This window comes from Watersipora subatra, chromosome 11 (genome assembly GCF_963576615.1).
Source record: "Watersipora subatra chromosome 11, tzWatSuba1.1, whole genome shotgun sequence".
Lineage (NCBI taxonomy): Eukaryota > Metazoa > Bryozoa > Gymnolaemata > Cheilostomatida > Watersiporidae > Watersipora > Watersipora subatra.
The window spans coordinates 34,529,799-34,548,209 of record NC_088718.1 but is presented as its reverse complement, the minus strand read 5'-3'; the positions used below and the strand labels follow the sequence as shown (position 1 = coordinate 34,548,209).

At 34.1% G+C, this 18,411-nt stretch overlaps 2 protein-coding genes across 2 annotated transcripts; both read right to left on the bottom strand.

The window, feature by feature from the left end:
* Positions 1–1,554: 1,554 nt before the first annotated feature.
* On the bottom strand, positions 1,555–2,577 carry LOC137407999 (ATP-dependent DNA helicase PIF1-like). The gene has a single exon (XM_068094389.1). It carries the CDS (start codon positions 2,575–2,577, stop codon positions 1,555–1,557), a length of 1,023 nt encoding a protein of 340 aa, XP_067950490.1.
* A 280-nt stretch (positions 2,578–2,857) lies between these two features.
* Positions 2,858–3,409, bottom strand: LOC137407998 (luc7-like protein 3). Its single transcript, XM_068094387.1, has one exon. It carries the CDS (start codon positions 3,407–3,409, stop codon positions 2,858–2,860), a length of 552 nt encoding a protein of 183 aa, XP_067950488.1.
* Between the last annotated feature and the right edge of the window lie 15,002 nt (positions 3,410–18,411).

Genomic DNA, 18,411 nt, shown 5'->3' with positions numbered 1-18,411 from the left:
CTGTAATGTGAATTTTGTTGCAAGTCAACCTTTAAGGTCAACTGGTCATGCACTCAGCTAAGCTGGTCTTTTCTTTTTTTCTCTGATCGAGTTAAGCCATTTTGCTTTTGACCCGGTTAAGCCGAGCTGCCTTCTTGCCCAATTGAGGACGCTGTAACCAGCCGGTCAGCTAGTTGTTTGACCGAGCTAGAGGCTGGCTGACATCCTCCACACAATATTCAATCACTGGTATAATATTCCTTGATATAATCTCCCCTTTGATGATGCTGTACTGCATGATGCTGCTAGTACTCTTCCATTAGTTTCATGAACAGCTATGGCTAAGTAAGAATGATAAAACTTTAATAATTTTGTTTCATATCATCATTCTTTTTGTGTAATTGTCACAAACCAAAGGACTTTCTACAAATATTTTGGTTTTTTCATTTTACTTACAGAATTCTGTAATGAGTGACATTAGTTCAGTCTAACTGTTTCCTTTTTGACAGATTAGTTCTTTACTGTTTTCTACCATTACTTTAGTAGTTTATAATATACTAGCTGTACTACCCGGCATTGCTCGAAAAATGAAATTTTTTGAATATTTTTGGACATAAGTCATTTCCACACCACCCAGGAGGTAGACAAATAGCGCATTACCCATTTTTTTAAGGTGGCTGGTTCCCCAGTAGGCATATAAACCACCAAAAATGTATGCATTTTTATGGTAGCCTTATGAATCTTCATATGCAGCACATAGATGCTACCTAGATGTTGGCTCAGTGATTAGAAATCACTTTTTGCATATTTGAATTTTTATCTAACATGCTTCTGAGTCAACTTTGCCCATAGTGTTCTATTGTTGTATTAATATTTTCCCTTCACTATTACCTTTTCCCTTCACATTTAGGATTTTGTTTTTCTATCCGTTATACTCAAAAAGTGTTCGCAAACAGATACGTGATAAAATTAGAGTTAAAATATGTTAAAACAAAAAGTTAAAAAACAATAAAAAAATTTAAAATATTCATACAAACATAGAGAACTTTTTTAAATAGAAATGATTGAAGAAGTTATTTAAATTCAAAGAACTAACGTAAAAACCATGAATGAAATAAAAGCTTTGTAATATTTGTAGACATGTCATTTCCACACCACCCAAGAGGTAGACAAATTGCACATTACCCATTTTTGTAAGGTGGCGGGTTTCCCAGTAGGCATATAGACCACTGAACATGTATACAATGTTTAATATCTCAAGAATTTTATTGTTGAAGTTTATGACATGACAATGGAAATATAAATTCTCCAGAACATTTCATGAGCAAGGCAGTTTGTGCCAATCCAAACAATTTACAGAAAAAATAAGACATCAGTAAAGGTGTTTAAACGTGAAATAATTAGCAAGCAATTGTTAAATGTAATCTGTTCTACCACAATGATTGCAAAAAATATGAATTGTTAGAAATATGATATACAAAACAAAAAACCAAAATATCATGATTAATAACAATGAAAAGTTACTGTTACTGAGGAAGATATCCTTGAAAATTTGCCGAGCATAATGCTAGTGTATCACTGAAGCGCTTGAGGGTAAACAATGTTCTTTGTCTGACCGAATGGCGAGAGAATGTATAGACCTTTTTCACTGCCTACTCGGGATAGCGCAACATACAATTGTCCATGAGAAAAGCAAGGTGTAAGGAGGTGAATGCCGACAGTTTTTAGTGTTTGACCTTGGGATTTGTTGATAGTCAAAGCAAATGACAGTTTAACAGGAAACTGAATACGTTTAAATTGAAATGGCACATTTGTCGGAATTAGTGGTATTCTAAGGATAAAAAAAATTTTACCCATCGCAGCTCTGGTAAGCACAGTAGCAAAAACAAGATTTGGGGATAGATGTTCGATGATGAATCTTGTTCCATTACAAAGTCTAGGTAAATCCAAATTTCGAAGAAGCATAACTGGGCCACCAACGCATAGTTGAAGATTATGAGGAGGCATACTGGCAGGCTGTAAAGAGTTCAAAAATTCTGTAGGATAATTGACAGAGTCATTCTCTTCAACAACACAGTCTATGCTGAGGAATGAAGTCGTAGTCCCAGGAATTTTTTCAAAAAGTAGTTCATTGATGTGGTCAACAGTGTCATTTTTAGGAGAAAGAATTACCCTTTTTTTCAGCCATTGGTGCTGAAGGTAGTTTTCGTGAATATTTGGGTACACTTTTTGTAGCAAATTGTCTTCTGTGTCTACAATACATCCGCAATTATCAGGTAGAGAGATTAGCCCATTGTTAACTCGTAGCTTTCTCTCACCGATATTTAAAAGTTGTGCAGAAAACTCCCCCAAAGCGTCATCCCCTCCCAGATGCACTCTCATATTTGTCGTTAGTTTACAAACTTCTACACAGTGCCATATATAAGAACCTTTTAAGCAAGCTTTGAGTTCTTCAGCTGGAGTTCCTCTAGGTATGACCGGTAAGGTTTGACAAAAACCGCCAGCAAGAAGTACACATACACCACCCATAAGTTTGTCACTGTTATAAAGGTCTTTAAGTGTGTGATCCAGAGCTTCCAATATTGCTTTATGTGCCATTGTGCATTCATCCCAAACAATTAATTTTGTGGTCTGTAACAATTGAGCCAATCCAATACCTTTACGGATGTTGCAAACAGGAGTCTCCAGGCGTCCTATATATTGTTATATATTGTTATATATTGTTATCCAATTGTTATATTTGCGAATGTTAGATAGAAAGTGGAGAGAATATGCATTATCTCCAATCATTAAACTTTGCAATGGTTCATGGGGGGGCAGTAATGACTGGTATTTTTACTTTTCCATTAGCGCAACACATGCCTGGAGATTCGTCCTTTCACTTGAGTGCTTGACAATGGTGACAAATTTTATTCATATTTCCTATCAAACAAAAAAATTCACTCTCATAATTAAAGGAGCAGTCATACAAAAATGATGCATTAAACTTTTCTCTCCAAGATGTGCATCTTCTTGCAGCAATCCTCTCTCGATCACACGCTTGTCTTTGAGCCCGTTGTTCGTCAGTCTCTAAAGATCTTACAGTTGCAATCCACTCTCGATTACACACTTGTCTTTGTGCACGTTGTACGTCAGTCTCCAAAGATCTTACAGTTGCAATTCTCTCTCGATTACACGCTTGTATTTTTGCATGTTGTTCGTCGGTCTCCAAAGATCTTACAGTTGCAATTCGGTCTCGATCATACGCTTGTCTTCGTGCACGTTGTTCTTCAGTCTGTGACGCTCTCTTTTCTCTATCCTTTGCTAAGCGTTCATTTCTTTGCTGCTCAGTTTCCAAGGCTTTAGCAGCCGCTTTCCTCAGCCTGTCTTTTCTAAGTCTTTCTTCTCTTTCCTGTGATGACTCACTGCAGGTTCTTTTCTTTGGAGGCATTAGACAATGTGTAACTTTTGAGAAAACATGTAATAAACAGACTATTAAAATACGTAAAGAATGTAATAGGAAAACGTAAATCTAAGATTTACAAATGCGTGTGTAAATATAAAACAGTGAGGAATAACTGATACTTAAAATGTTACCCGATAAATCTTACAGATAATCTAACAGATAATCTTGCAGTAATCTTACGAATGTTTGTTGTAAAAGTAATCATGAATTACTAATATTAATAATAAAGATCAGAAACTAAATAATAAATAATAACAGTGTATGAAAATGAATAATGTTAAAACTTCAAACACGATATTCAAATTACACTTCAAAAAATGCAAGGTGAAATAATAACAATAATGAAACAAACTTTAAAAACTAATATTATAAACTTCAAAAGTTACAAGAAGTTTAAGAATGTAATAGGAGAATGTAAATCTAGATATATATTTCTCAAAATATGTAAATGTGTGTAAATATAAGATAGCGAGGAATAACTGATACTTGTAACGTTACACGATAAATCTTACAGATAATCTAATAGATAATCTAACAGATAATCTTACAAATGTTTGTTGTAACATGTAAAATTAATTACGAATTACTAATTGGCTAGGTTTAGAAGGAAAGATGTTTAAAAAAGGTAAGGTTAAATAATAACAATAATAAAACAAACTTTAAAAACTAATATTATAAACTTCAAAAGTTATAAGAAGTTTAAGAATGTAATAAAATGTAAATCTAGATATATTTTTCAAAATATGTAAATGGTAAATCTTACAGATAATCTAACAGATAATCTAACAGATAATCTTACAAATTTTTGTTGCAAAATGTAAAATTAATTACGAATTACTAATATTAATAATAAAGATTGGAAACTGACTAAGTAATAATAGCGGTGTTTGAAAACGAATAATGTTAAAACTTCAAACACGATACTCAAATTACGTTTCAAAAAATGCAAGGTGAAATAATAACAATAGTGAAACGAACTTTAAAAACTAATATTATAAACTTCAAAAGTTATAAGAAGTTTATGAATGTAATAGGAGAATGTAAATCTAGATATATATTTCTCAAAATATGTAAATGTGTGTAAATATAAGATAGCGAGGAATAACTGATACTCGTAACGTTACACGATAAATCATACAAATAATCTAATAGATAATCTTACAAACGTGTGTTGTAAAATGTTTTATTAATTACGATTTACTAATTGGTTAGGCTTAGCATAGGAAAGATGTGTAAGTTAGTACACAAAGCGAGCACTGATAGGAACTTTTGAGATTTTCGTGTGCGTTTGCGAACTTGGTCTTATCTTTCTGTTGAGAAAAGGAAATTGCGCTTGGTAATACACTATATCGCTATTAAAATAAAGGTTTAATATCAAACTGGAAAATATTCATCCAAACAAAGATGTTTTAATTTGAACTAAAAGAAATAACGTAAAATATTTTTAAACAAACTATGATTTAGTTCGTATTTAATGATTGTGGAACGCAAGGTACCAAGTGAAAAGTCAAAAAACATAATGTAGCTGTGAAAAAGTCTCCTGAGCAGCGAAAATAAATTAGTAACTAAATGTAGATGTAAAATAAATAGCAGGTATCTAAGGTACGAAATGTCGAAGAAACGTATATACCCAGTTTGGTAACGTATATAATCTGTACAAAAACCACCAAATTTATAGTTCGAGATAATTTACCAAAAAGACTTTTGAAAAAAGACGAAGAAGCATCGTGTTGCATAAACTTAGGTCCCAGAATATTTCGGTACAGTAGCATCGTAATTCGTGGACGCAAGGCTAAAACAAATAGCACGCGTGTATCCGTTAAATTCGTCGTGAGTTAAAATGCAGTTTTAATGGCAATGTTTAAATAGCTTTTTTAGCAAGGCTAATTTATAGTTTGCGCGCATAGCGTATCCGTTATATGAGAATGTATATAAAAACATGCAGGTTTGCTAAGGCGTTATAGCTCAGTGGTAAAGCAACCGGAAACAGTAGACTGGAATGCCTCATAGATCGTCGATGAGAAAACTGTTGAGAGTTCGAATCAATCAGATGGCAAAAATCAAGATTTTAAGATTTATGGCCGGATTTCCAACACACGGACACACGGACTTTGAGAAATATATATATAGATATACGATAAAAAAATTATGTTGTTGATCATTTCATTAACCCCAATTGTTTTCAAACTGCGGTTGTTGGCAGTCTTTGTGAAGGGAGTATGGTATTTGTTTGCTTGCATAAGCTGTCAGTTAATACAAGCATAACTGCCTAGATAACGCAGTTGTAATATCAGCATGTCTGTGCACAATGTCTATGGAACTTCAATAACCAGTGAACTAATCAGCAGTTAATGACTTTTTATAAAATACTTTACTGAGGAGTAATCTGCTCTTGAAGCCTTTTGATAAGTATTCATAGACACTTTATGTGTTACATAAGTAACAGTTTGACTTTAGATGCCATTATTGTAACCAGCAGCATCCAGACCTCCTGATCACTTAGCCACACCTGCTCTTTAAAAAAACTGTAGCAATATAAGAAAGAATTCATAAAATGCTAATATTTCATTACTTTACAAACATTATTTGATAGATGCGCTCATTTATAGTCCTTAGAGAATTCTAGAATATTTTTAAAACTACTAGAATTACTTGTCATATATAAAGCTGTTCACATTACCTTCTTTTTCTTTAAGTTATTTTATGTTGAAATTTTTTTGTTTTTCTAAAACTAAAGTTACTTGTTTAGATCAACAAAAGCAGCTGTGACACGAGGACACAACAATAAAAATCTTCTGTGTTAATTTGTTCAACTTAAAAAATCAATGGTACAGTATTCATCTACATAAATAACATCAACTAAGAGTTGTTAATATATCTATTGTTTGCTGTTTAATAATAACCTATACCCCGAGGCTCATAATTGTTGAAAATGTGTAATACACAGCTTTTAGTTTTGAAAGCGCCCAAAGAATATCACCTTTGTTGACGTTGCAGCACTCTGTACGTTTAATCTCTCTTTGAGTATTATAATTGAGCTGAAGAAAGCTGATACATCAAAAAAAGTTTAAAAGGAGTAGGCTTTTGATAAAACTAATTATAGTTTTAAACAGCAACATTAAATAACTCCTATAGTGATTCAAACTTAGCAATTATTTCAGGCACTTTCACTCATTTTTGCTTCAAATAAAGCCATGTTTTACTCGCAAATAACTTCGAGCAGTTGACTTATTCAAATTAAAGATTTTATGCAAAATAATCCTCAAGTCTTTCTGTTGTAGTGAATAGGAGAAAAACTCTTTTGAAGTTGTTTTTATGCTATAAAAGTGAATGTGTAACATTGGAAAATTCATTCTATTGCATGTCGGCATCATATCTAGGCATCTTACAGAAGCTAAGTGAACAATCATCATACACCTTTACCAGCAAGGTAAATCACAATGGGAGATTTCTAGAGAAACAAAAGTTGCTAGAAGTACAATTCAGAACACCATCAACCGGTTTAAGGAGCAAGGTGATTTACAGGAGAGCAAAGGTCGGGGGCGCAAAAGGAAGGTCACTCCTAAAGCAGGGAGAACTTTAGTGCGACTTAACACAACAAATCGCCGCCTTAGCAGTGAAGACTTATGCAGAGAGCTGAAAGATTCAAAAGGCAAAGAAGTTTGCCCTTCTACATGAACAGTCAGAAGAGTTTTAATAAGAAATGGCCTCAAATAGTGTAAACCACAGAGAAAAGATTTTCTCACCGAAAGTCATAGAAAGAAGCGTTTAGAGTGACCATCAGCATTGGACAGTGGAGCAATGATCAAATGGGATATTTAGTGATGTATCAAACTTCACCACACAAAATCACTGTGGCCAGACTCATGCCAGATGAAAAACTGGAGAAGAGTACAAACCAGAGTGCATTCTACCCATGGTCAAGCATCCAAATTCTGTGATTAAATGGAGATGCTTTTCTATGAAACGAGCAGGTCGTCTAAAATTCTGTGAAGGCAAAACGAATGTTGACAAATATTTAAATGTGTTGGAAAAGAGAATGCTACCTTTAGCAAGAGATCGTTATGGGGCTGGCAACAGTGACAACATGGAAAACGACTTTTTTGTGAAGAACCTTGTCTTTTGACAATTATATTATAGAACTCGTATGCAGTGGTACAACATTAGGCCTTTGTTCAACTCATCTTGAGGAGTTCAGTGGAAATGTACAAGGAATTATATCAAATTAAGATTTGATTTCCTTTTTATATATCGTGTCTCCGCATGTTCAGATGTATATATATACATGTACATTGTATCTACATCATAAACATTCTATGGGTTCCAAAATTAAGGGTATAGAAATTATTAATAATACTATACGCTATAAAATAGAATTACACTATAGTATGTAATACCTATGCTCAGTAAATGAAGATTTTGCACCTGATATCTAATATTGGCAAAGCAACTGTATCATTCATATACCAAAGCTAGATGTAAGTTATTATTAGACAGTAAATAATAGATGTATTAACAATCTCTAGGTACTTTTTTGGGTTTGGCTATTGTTTGGGTTTGGCTATTCAATGACATTATATTAGACTATACATCATGGGTTCATCAATACATGTTGGTTGAACTTGTGGTACTTTTGTGATTCTACTCTCTATGGTACTAGATTCTTCATTGTGATGTTGTTTGAGGAGGTGATTGATGGTGGGATGACACATAAGCAGCTGATATATTTTTATGTTGTACTAAAGTTACTACATTATGACGCGCCGATTTTTGGTGACTTTCATAGAAGTACCCAAAACAGTCCAATAAGATTTTTGTTTTCAGCTCAAAAGTGTCTTGGGTTCCAAAATTAAGGGTATAGAAATTATTAATAATACTATATGCTATAAAATAGAATCACACTATAGTATGTAATACCTATGCTCAGTAAATGAAGATTTTGCACCTGATATCTAATATTGGCAAAGCAACTGTATCATTCATTTACCAAAAATAGATGTAAGTTATTATTAGACAGTAAATAATAGATGTATTAACAACCTCTAGGTACTTTTTTATGCATGTAGATAGAAACTGTACTATTGGTTTTTAAGGTGAACAAATTACCACAGACAAGTTTTATAATTGTGTCCTCTTGTCACAGCTGCTTTTGTTGATAAAACAATCAACTTTAGTTTTAGAAAAACAAAGTAATGTCAAGATAAAAATAACTTAAAGGTTGACTTGTAACAAAATTCATAGTACAGTCATTTGGTATCAAAAGGTTCACCATGTCTTTCTCTGCTGTTTTGTAGGTTCAAAGTATGTAGAATTGTTATTACAAGCTCTTAAAAGCTAAAAAATGAACAGTTAATCGCAGCCATCACCAAAACTGAGTAGGTTGAAATCCCTCTCATAAAGGCTCAAATGGGACGTAATTAAACACGATGCGCTTCTGTTTACACTTTCATACAATCTCATTCGTCGAAATATTTTTCCAAATAAACTTCATGCATTTAATAAAACTATGTCTATTGTCTTAATGCGTCCATTTCATTATTATTATAATGCTGTCACTTTGAGTATTGATATCTCAAAACCTTGCCTAAATATTAGTTTAATTTGTTAACCTTAGTTCGGGGGGGGGGGGTGCATATCAACCTCTAATACACATGAGGAGCCTGTTGGTCACCTGTGATGGTCAAAAAAACTGCAGAAATTGTTCGCGTTATTTGGCAGGAAGAGTGGGCCACATGATCAGATTACGACTAGATGATTAGACCAAGCTGAAACGAAACTATGAAGTAGCAACATTTATATTTGATAAGGGGTTTCTGGTAGAACCCAAAGGGTTTCTCACAAACTAGTGCTACAAGAAGTTTTATTGAGCCTTTTATTGGCCTTTCTTTTTTGTGATAAGATCACGTGTCAAAAAAATAACCACATCGAATTGAGTGGGTCATCAAAATAAAGGGATTCCAACCTATGGCCGCTTTTTTAACTGTTCGCTTTTTAGCTTTCAAGAGCTTGTAATCACAATTCCACATATTTTGATCTTACAACACAGCAGAGTAAAACATGGGTGAACCTTTTGATACCAAATAACTGTAATGTAAATTTGGTTGCAAGTCAACTTTTAAAGAAGAGAAGGTGAAGTGAACAAAATTGTAAATGACAATTAATGCTAGCAGTTTTAAATTTATATTCTAGAATTCTTTAAGATTTATAAGTAAGCTCATTTATCAAATAATGTTTCTTATCTGAATGCTAAGAAATGAATTCTTATGAATTTTTTCTTATATTGCTAGTTTTCATAAAAAGCAGGTGTGGCTTAGTGATCAAGAGGTCTCGACGGGCTAATTACAATAAAGGTATCTAATGTTAAATTGCTTCTTATGTAGTAACACACGGTGTGTCTATGAATACTTATCAAAAGGCTTCAAGAGCAGATTACTCCTCAGTAAAGTATTCTATAATGAATTATAGGCTGTTCGCTAATTCACTGGATATTGAATATCCATTCTCATTGTGTACAGACATGATGATATCACAAAGGTATTATTTGTGCAGCAATTTACTTGTTTACCGATAGCTAATGCAAGCAAACAAATACCATACTCTCTTCACAATGACTGCCAACAACAGCAGTTTAAAAATAATTGGGGTTAATGAAACAATCCAGAACATAAATGTTCTACCTGTATGTATCATAAACTAATAAAGTAATGGCTGAAAACAGTAAAGAACTAATCAGTCAAAAAGGAAACAGTTAGACTGAACTAATGTCACTCATTACAGAATTCTGTATGCCAAACAAAAAAACGGAATAAGGGTAGAAGTTTTTTTAGTTTGTCACAATTGCACGAAGGAATGATGATGCGAAGCAAGTTTCTTGAACTTTTATCATTCTTACTTAGCCATAGCTGTTCATCGAACAAATGAAAGAGTACTAGCAGCATCATACAGTACAGCATCATAAAAAGGGAGATTATACCAAGGAATATTTTACCAGAGATTGAATATTGTGCGGAGGATTTTAGCCAGCCTCTAGCTTGGTCAAAGAACCAGCTGACCAGCTGGCTACAGCACCGTCGCGTGGGGAAGAAACCAGCTTAGAGAACCACAATTCACAGAATAGTTTGCTTGTGAATTCATGGTCGACCAAATGAAAAATTCTATGTAATCAGTCAAGCAAGTGACAGTAGCCAGAGGTCATTTCAAGGCAAGACCACACTGTCGCTGTTGTAAGCCAAATTAAATTTTCTCAAGATATGTACAGTTGAGTATGCAGATCTACATCGACAATGCCTTTTTTGTGAAGAACCTTGTCTTCTAAAAGTTATGTTATAGAACTCATGTGCAGTGGCGCGATATTAGGCCTTCGCTCAACTCATCCTGAGGAGTTTAGTCCAAATGTACTTAAAGAAGCATATCCAAGTAAGATTTGATTTCTTTTTATATATAGTGTCTCCACATGTTTAGAAAAATACAGTCCTACATCATACACTTGTCTATGGGTTCAAAAACTAAAGATATAAGTAAATATAAATAATACTAGAAACTATAAAATAGAATTACACTATAGTATGTTATATATATGTTCTGAATCTCTGTCAATGGAGGTAATGTACCTGGTATCTAATATTGGCAAAGCAACAGAATCATTCATATACCAAAACTTCATAGCTTTCGCAACATAATATAATTCATATATTTTATTTTCTTTCAACGAGTTATGTAATTGCTCTGAAAAACTTACAGAAAATTTTTAACAATTGTATACTAATGTTCAATGTTCTGTATTAATACTGGTATCAATAATAACATAGTGCCATTTTGTTATATAGTTTTATAATAACTTGTTGAAATAGATATTCTAACTGATTATACTATCATTACATCATGCAGTCAGTTAAAAGGCTCGGTGTTGCATGTGCGCAACAATGTATGCTTATCTTACAAGGTTGTGATGCACTAGAATTGCGCAACATCATTGTTGTGCAGTAAGCAGTAATTTTAAAGTGCCTTACAGCTTTCTAATGGCAGTAGAAATTTACTATCACTGCAACTTTGCTCCTATGGCAATTTGCCTACTGTAATATTCTGTGCATTTATTTCTATAATGCATTACCTGAAACCTAGCAATTCATGCACGCTGCAAATACAAATTCTTCAAAACTTGAAACAGCATGTGTTCTGCAACTACATGTGTTCTGCAACTGCGCATTAGTATAAAGTTGATACTGTAGATCAACTCACACTGCTGGCTTTACAAGCACTTGTCCAGCATTGTACAAAATTGTCAGAGACTGTGTTCAACAAGCTCATAAACTTGTGCTGTAACTCTCATATCATTTCGGAAGAGGGAGTCAGCGATTATCACCCTTTTGATTTATGAAATTAGGGTTTTTGCATTTTATTCTCATAACCATTATTTAATGAAACAATAATGGTTTATTATTTCAACTATATACAACATTATGATTATGATAAATTTGTTTGCTCTCTCGCGGTTAAGTTTAAACAGCATTCACAGCTCGTGATTGTACTCTGATTGCAATGAAGTCAACTCAATAGGTGATCTTGTAATGAGTTTTTGCGAAAATGTATAATGCATGTATGCACAGTGTAATGCAAATGTTGTTAATGCATTTTGTAATACTACCGCTGCACTAGTATTGCTCACAGAGCATTAGAACATAGTTGTGTCGCATGCATACTGCATACTGTTTAATGTGCAGTAGTGAAAGTATGCAATGTAATTATACTGCAATCTGCACAACTGCGATATGCTTGCTACTGCACTGCTAATGCAATTACATAGAGATCCAAGCAAAAACTTACTAAAAGTGCATTTTATTTGTTAGGCAGCTGTCAGTCTATAAATGCTGAGCCAGATGCTTCAAACCAAAAGCAGTAAAGTTTCGTTTGATCTTATTGATTTGTGGACAAATAATAAGGCAATTAGTAATCCTACTTACACAATTATCATCACCTTGTCCACGTGACTTAAAATGATAAATGGTTGTTTTATCTGTCACTTTTCAATTATCCCTGCCGCCAGATTGTCAAAATCGTCATAAAACATGGTAGGACCACCATTAACAGAGTTTCAAACACTACAGAAGATTTCACAACCATTCAAACATGCACCGGAAAAGTCAAGTCAAACAGTTCAATGTTTCGCCATTACAGCTGACTAACGACGTCAGAATAAAGTATTTAAAAACTTGTGCACTCACAATTTACTTAATAGCTAAATTAAATATATTTCACTATTTTACAAAATACCCAAAAATGAATTGTACTAAACCTATGCACCTTGGCCAGAGTTGAGTATTGACAACAATTACATCAAGGTATGCTCAGAAATAAGTGTAACTTTTCAGCACAAAAATACAAAAGCCAAAAATTTTATTTACATTTATAACTGTAAATAAAATTTTTATTTGTGTTTTGTATTTGTTTTTGTATTTTTATACTGAAAAGTTTCACTTATTGCTGATCATGCCTTGATGGAGTTTTTGTCAATACTCAACTCTGTCCAAGGTGCATAGGTTTAGGACAATTCATTTTTGTGTATTTTGTAAAACTAGAAATTCCCCTGTCATACAGCCCACGACCAAAGTGATATTGGAAAAAAGAAAGGGTACTGATGGTTGAGAAATGCAATATTAGCAGTCAAATGGCGCTGCAGTGCAATAGGATAACTGCAATGGTAGCTGTAATGTACTGGGCGTTCTTATGTACAACAAACAGCAATAATGAAAGGAAAAGATTATATGTTTATATCTCTTCCCGCAATAAAAGAAATGCAATATTAGAAGTAAAATGCACTGATATTATTAGAATAACCAAAATTATTAATATAGTAAAACAGTAAAACCAATGCACAATTTTGTTTACATTTCAAAACAACATAGCTAACAATATCAAAAAGTTGTGATATATATATAGATTTTTGGAAAATTTATTTAACAAAACTATTTAGAAAAAATAATAACAGTAACATATAATTGCCCAACATCGGTCACTATATACTTTGATCTTGTAAATTCCAATGCTTATTTTTATAATTAAATCTTACAAAATCGAATAATTATTCTTATAATTAAATCTTATAAAATTGAATAATTATTCTTATGGTTAAAGATTGCAATAATTTCATAAGAATCGTTTAAAAAATATCATCGTCATTTCCTTTACTTTCACTGCTTTGAACATCAATTGGAATACCAAAGTACTCATAAGTGTCCAAAATGTCAGTTACTTTGAAATCGGCAAAAAGAAACGATTATTTTCAGTACTTCTACGTTAATTACAGAAACCTTTGGCAATTGGACAATAGTATAGACTGGTGAAATGTGCATGTTTTTTTGTTAAATTTGCACGACTTAATGGTTCTATTCTCTGTCGCTCGGCATCTTGTTCGCCGATCTTAAATTTGATAAAATAAGGCTTGTCAAGTTTTATTAATGATTTCAGGACGAATTAATCTGTCTATTTATGTATAATCTGATCAGTTGGGTAAGGTTTAGGAAATGTTCTACAAATAATAAACACTTGGTAACATATTTAAATAGGGTTTTATGTGTTTGGTATCGTTATTATACTTAATGACTTCATTGAAAAATGGTTAAATTTGTCGATGAGATTTCGGTACAAGGGTTTGCGACGGCCGTTGATGAATAATTTTCGTGAGTTGTGTGCACATATACATTTATCATAAATCTCCCAAACAATCGCTTCGCTCGTGTTTGGTCGCAGGATAATGTAATATATTTAATTTAGCTATTAAGTAAATTGTGAGTGCACAAGTTTTTAAATACTTTATTCTGACATTTAAATAAAATTTGTTACAGTTTCATTATAGTTGCAGAGGTTTTTTAAACATTTTTTTAAAAGCTTCCCTTTCCAGATCATCTATAGGCCTATAGCGGAAAAATCTCCCAAATTTTAGTTTTAACTCCAAATTTTACAAAAGGTTAGTTGGAGGAACATGCATTATGACGTACATGTGAGATTTTATGATTGTTGTATAACAGTAAACACAAGCAAATACTGGTTTGCTGTCAAAATCTCTAGCTAGCTGGTGGTTGGCTCACGCAGGAGTTCTTTGATCCTTTGGTCAGGTTTTGTTTCTAATTTGACAGAGTTGCTAGTCACCCTCCTCATCCATGCTGGATCACAGACGGAGAGCCAGTATTATAGTCCCTGACAACCCAACTAAGCACAGTAGCAGGATGCCCTCCTTAACACCACTACTGGTCCTTATGTGATTCAATCCACTGACGTACTGATTATATACATGTACACCAGCATCCTATCCACTGAATCACAGCGTTTAGTCATTACAAGCAACTAAATATATTTGAAGGTAAATTAAGTCAGCAAAAATTCCAAGTCAAACTTTTCAGAAATGGCAAATGTTTCAGGCATTTTAGTATATGGTTGATTGGTGCAGTTGTTAGAGCATTGGTCTACTGTCCTGCAAGTCATGAGTTCATATCCTGTATGATGTAACCTTTTTTCAACCCTTTGTTTTTATTACAGTAGACGAGTAGACTGGCTGTCCCATGCGTCTTGAGGGATCATCGTGTGTAATAAGTGTGCGCACAATTATCAAGTCAGTCACCGACTGCAATTACGATTATCGAGACCTTTATGCACAATAATCGAGTGCTGTCATTGGCAGTGTGCCAAATTCAAAGCCGAATACCTGGGTTTGATGCCTATGCGGTGCGATCTGTTTTTTTATGATGGCTTCGGATAGGCGGGTGAACACGGCTATTATTATCGTAAAATTGATAGTGTCAGGGGAGAAATTTTGAAGAAATAAGAAAGGTTAATAATATTGTATATTTAATAATATTAAATATTTAATATTTAATGATGTTGGCAGTGATAATAAGAATAGTTGATAATATTTGAATTTTTTTAAATTGATAATCTCAGAAATGAGAATAAAAAACTGTATTGTTTTTTTGTTGTGTTTCTCTGATAGTAATAATATTATGGTTCTATGGTTCTATGTGTAATGGTTAGCCTCTGGACCTTGAGTTAAATTTCTCCCATGACAAATTTTGACCGCAGACAAAGTGGCACTTCTGCCCCACAAAAATCAGACTGCTGCTATAAGGCCAAATAGAAATAACAACTCAATCAATGAAGATGGGCACTCCTTTTAGTCCTAGTTGCAATTTGTTTTGACAGTAGCTCGTTATTGCAATGATGAGCCCCAAGTATCAAAGTCCAACACGAGTAGTATTGAGATGCACGGCCTACTACTGATTGTAGGCAATTATCTAATAACAACAAAAATGTGCCAGTGGTTTGTTCTCTAGTGTCTGCAAACTCTATTTTCTTTAGCAGATCAAAAATAACAATGCTGTCAATTCTAACTAGCCAAAGCAAGCAAAAATAACAGTACGCTTGTGTAGATGTAATTAGCCCTATTGGTTATGGCCTTTCTAAGTTTAATAGTTACGTGTCTGCGATGTGTGTAGTGAAGCAGCGTGTAGCGATGGCTCCTTCTGCTGGCAGGGGGGGGGGCAGAATTTGTTCTATTTTCTCAGGGCTTAGTAGTTTTCCTGGCTTCCCAACTCCTGGGGTAAATTGCTCTGTTGTATGTTTATCCTCCTCAATAGGGTTATCCTCTGCAGGCTATCTGCTGCAGGGTAATAGGGCTTATATTAGCCTCTCTCTATGCGCGCCTTTTTTTCTGTTTGGCTTGCTGCCAATTGCCCTGCTTTTCTCTGGCTCGCTGCCAGATGCGCTCTGCCTTTCGCTGCTTGGCTCGCTGCCAAGTTACTGTCTCTGGCTCGCTGCCAGATGCGCTCTGCCTTGGCCTGCTGCCAGCTCCTCCTTTTATACTTATTCTCAGATCGTTGACAAGTGTCATTGGCTGCTTGAGTTCATTCTTGCGTATCTCACAACATTCCTGTAATGTCTATTTTTAGCAACTTCGATGTCAACCAGCATTCCTTTCTGGCAGCTGATATCTGACGTCATCTTTTTGGGATTCCATGACGATGTTGGGAATCCCAATAAGCTAACAAGTCAATAAGCTAAGAGACTAAGTTGATATTTTCTACAATAATGGCCATAACCGGAAAATCATCAATAGCTGATTAAAAAAATGGCTTTTGCTATAATACTCATCTTGAGACAGCTATACGTATAGTTATCTATCTAACATAAGGCAAAAGAGGCATTTATATTTCATATGATGCATTCTATAGTTATTACATAATTTTTTTTGTTTTTCAAAACATTAGAATTCATGCGCAATTATATTATGATTTCACAAAGTCATTTTATCTATAATAAATGATGAGATAAGCTATACATATAAAAGTGTTGTAAATACTCTATCGGTTGTTGGTCTGATGCATATCTGCCCCTGCTTGTGCTTGTTGTCACTCAGCAATAAAATAATGGGTAGTTCTTGTGGTGTATTGTTCTCCTTTGTATGTAGTGGTGACAATTATAATTGATTCGTAGATGGTCATACATCTCCTTCATGCGTAATGGTGATAATCATAGTTGGGGGGGGTACATCTATCATGCTTGTTAATGCCTCTCATCAGTTGTAATGGTTAACTACGTTAAAGGGCTCATATGCTTGATATTTTTATCCGCACATGATTTAGTATGCTGTTTGTGGCAGCTGGGTGGCAATGCTTCAAAGCTACTATTATGCTGTCCTCGTAACGCTCCAATGCATCTAACGCTGATGCATTCCTATCCCCGCTGTTTCTCAGGCTGACCTGTCAGCGCTTCAATCAATCATGCATTCCTAGCTGTCATATCTGATGCTTCGGCCTCCTATCTCTGTAGCTTCTCACTCTGACCTACATTCCGATCTCCGCTGACTCTCACGTTGACTCCCAAGCTGGCTTGTCAGTGCTTCCAACACTAATGCATTCCTAGCCCTGTAGTTGATCACGCTCTCACTTTAGCTTTGTAATTCCTGTGATGCCAATCCTAGCGTGGTTGCTGCCCTTTGTTACACTGCCCGCAGCAGACTCTAACTTTCACCGTTTCCAACTCTGACAATAGTCTCGATTTTAAGTGACATGCAGAAGATAACCCCAAGGTTATGATTATCTAAACTGCTAAATATGAATATTTTTTATTTTTTTGATATTTTCCCGCTTGTACTTCTTAAGGTATGGTTAGGGAATCTGAAGACTTCCTATGTTGCATACTGTTAGACAACAAATGCCGAATATGATGGTAGCAATTTGATATAGTAAATCTTTTATTTCTACTTTTTGATAAGGTGTAATAAAGTTATATACAGGTTCATATTGTTGTCGATCATTCTGCTAGAAATGCAACAATATTATTTTGTCTCTATCTTTTTGATGTTATTATCTTTTATTCTTCAAATGTTGAAATGAGCTGTTAAATAAGATCAACAATTTGACCAAAAATTAATTTTCAGCTCTGGGTGCCAAGATCTTAATTCAAATTGATGATTTTAATCAGCCAATAGAAACATACCTGTACATATTTTAATGATTATATCAAGCTACTTGTATGTACTGTAAAGGAAACTGCTGGTTCCCTTTACTCTCCACAAAAACTAAAGACGGTGAGTACAAAGGTAATAGAATAGATATATAATATTATATTTCACATAAATATATATTAATACTTGTACTCAATGTGTGCGCATTACAAAGAACAGCACTCACAAGACTGCCAGTGATCTCTGACTTTCTTGGCTCATCTGGCCTCCTTGTATATGTGTAGAGGATTCTCTGGTTCATAGATATGTTGTCACACATCAGTGATGAGGCATAGCATATATTATATTCAAATTTATTATTCATGCTTGTCAACACCCGTGAAACAATAATAAACAATAACTTGATTGTCGATAAATGGTTATTGAAAGTATATTAATTATACAGTTGGTCATCTGCGATGCCACTGGTAACATATAAAATAAAACACATAAAATGAAAGCTATAAAATTTACCTTAATAGCACATCCAGGA

Coding starts and splice junctions, on each gene's coding strand:
- LOC137407999 (XM_068094389.1), bottom strand. CDS start 2,577: ATGGCACATAAAGCAATATTGGAAGCTCTGGATCACACACTTAAAGAC.
- LOC137407998 (XM_068094387.1), bottom strand. CDS start 3,409: ATGCCTCCAAAGAAAAGAACCTGCAGTGAGTCATCACAGGAAAGAGAA.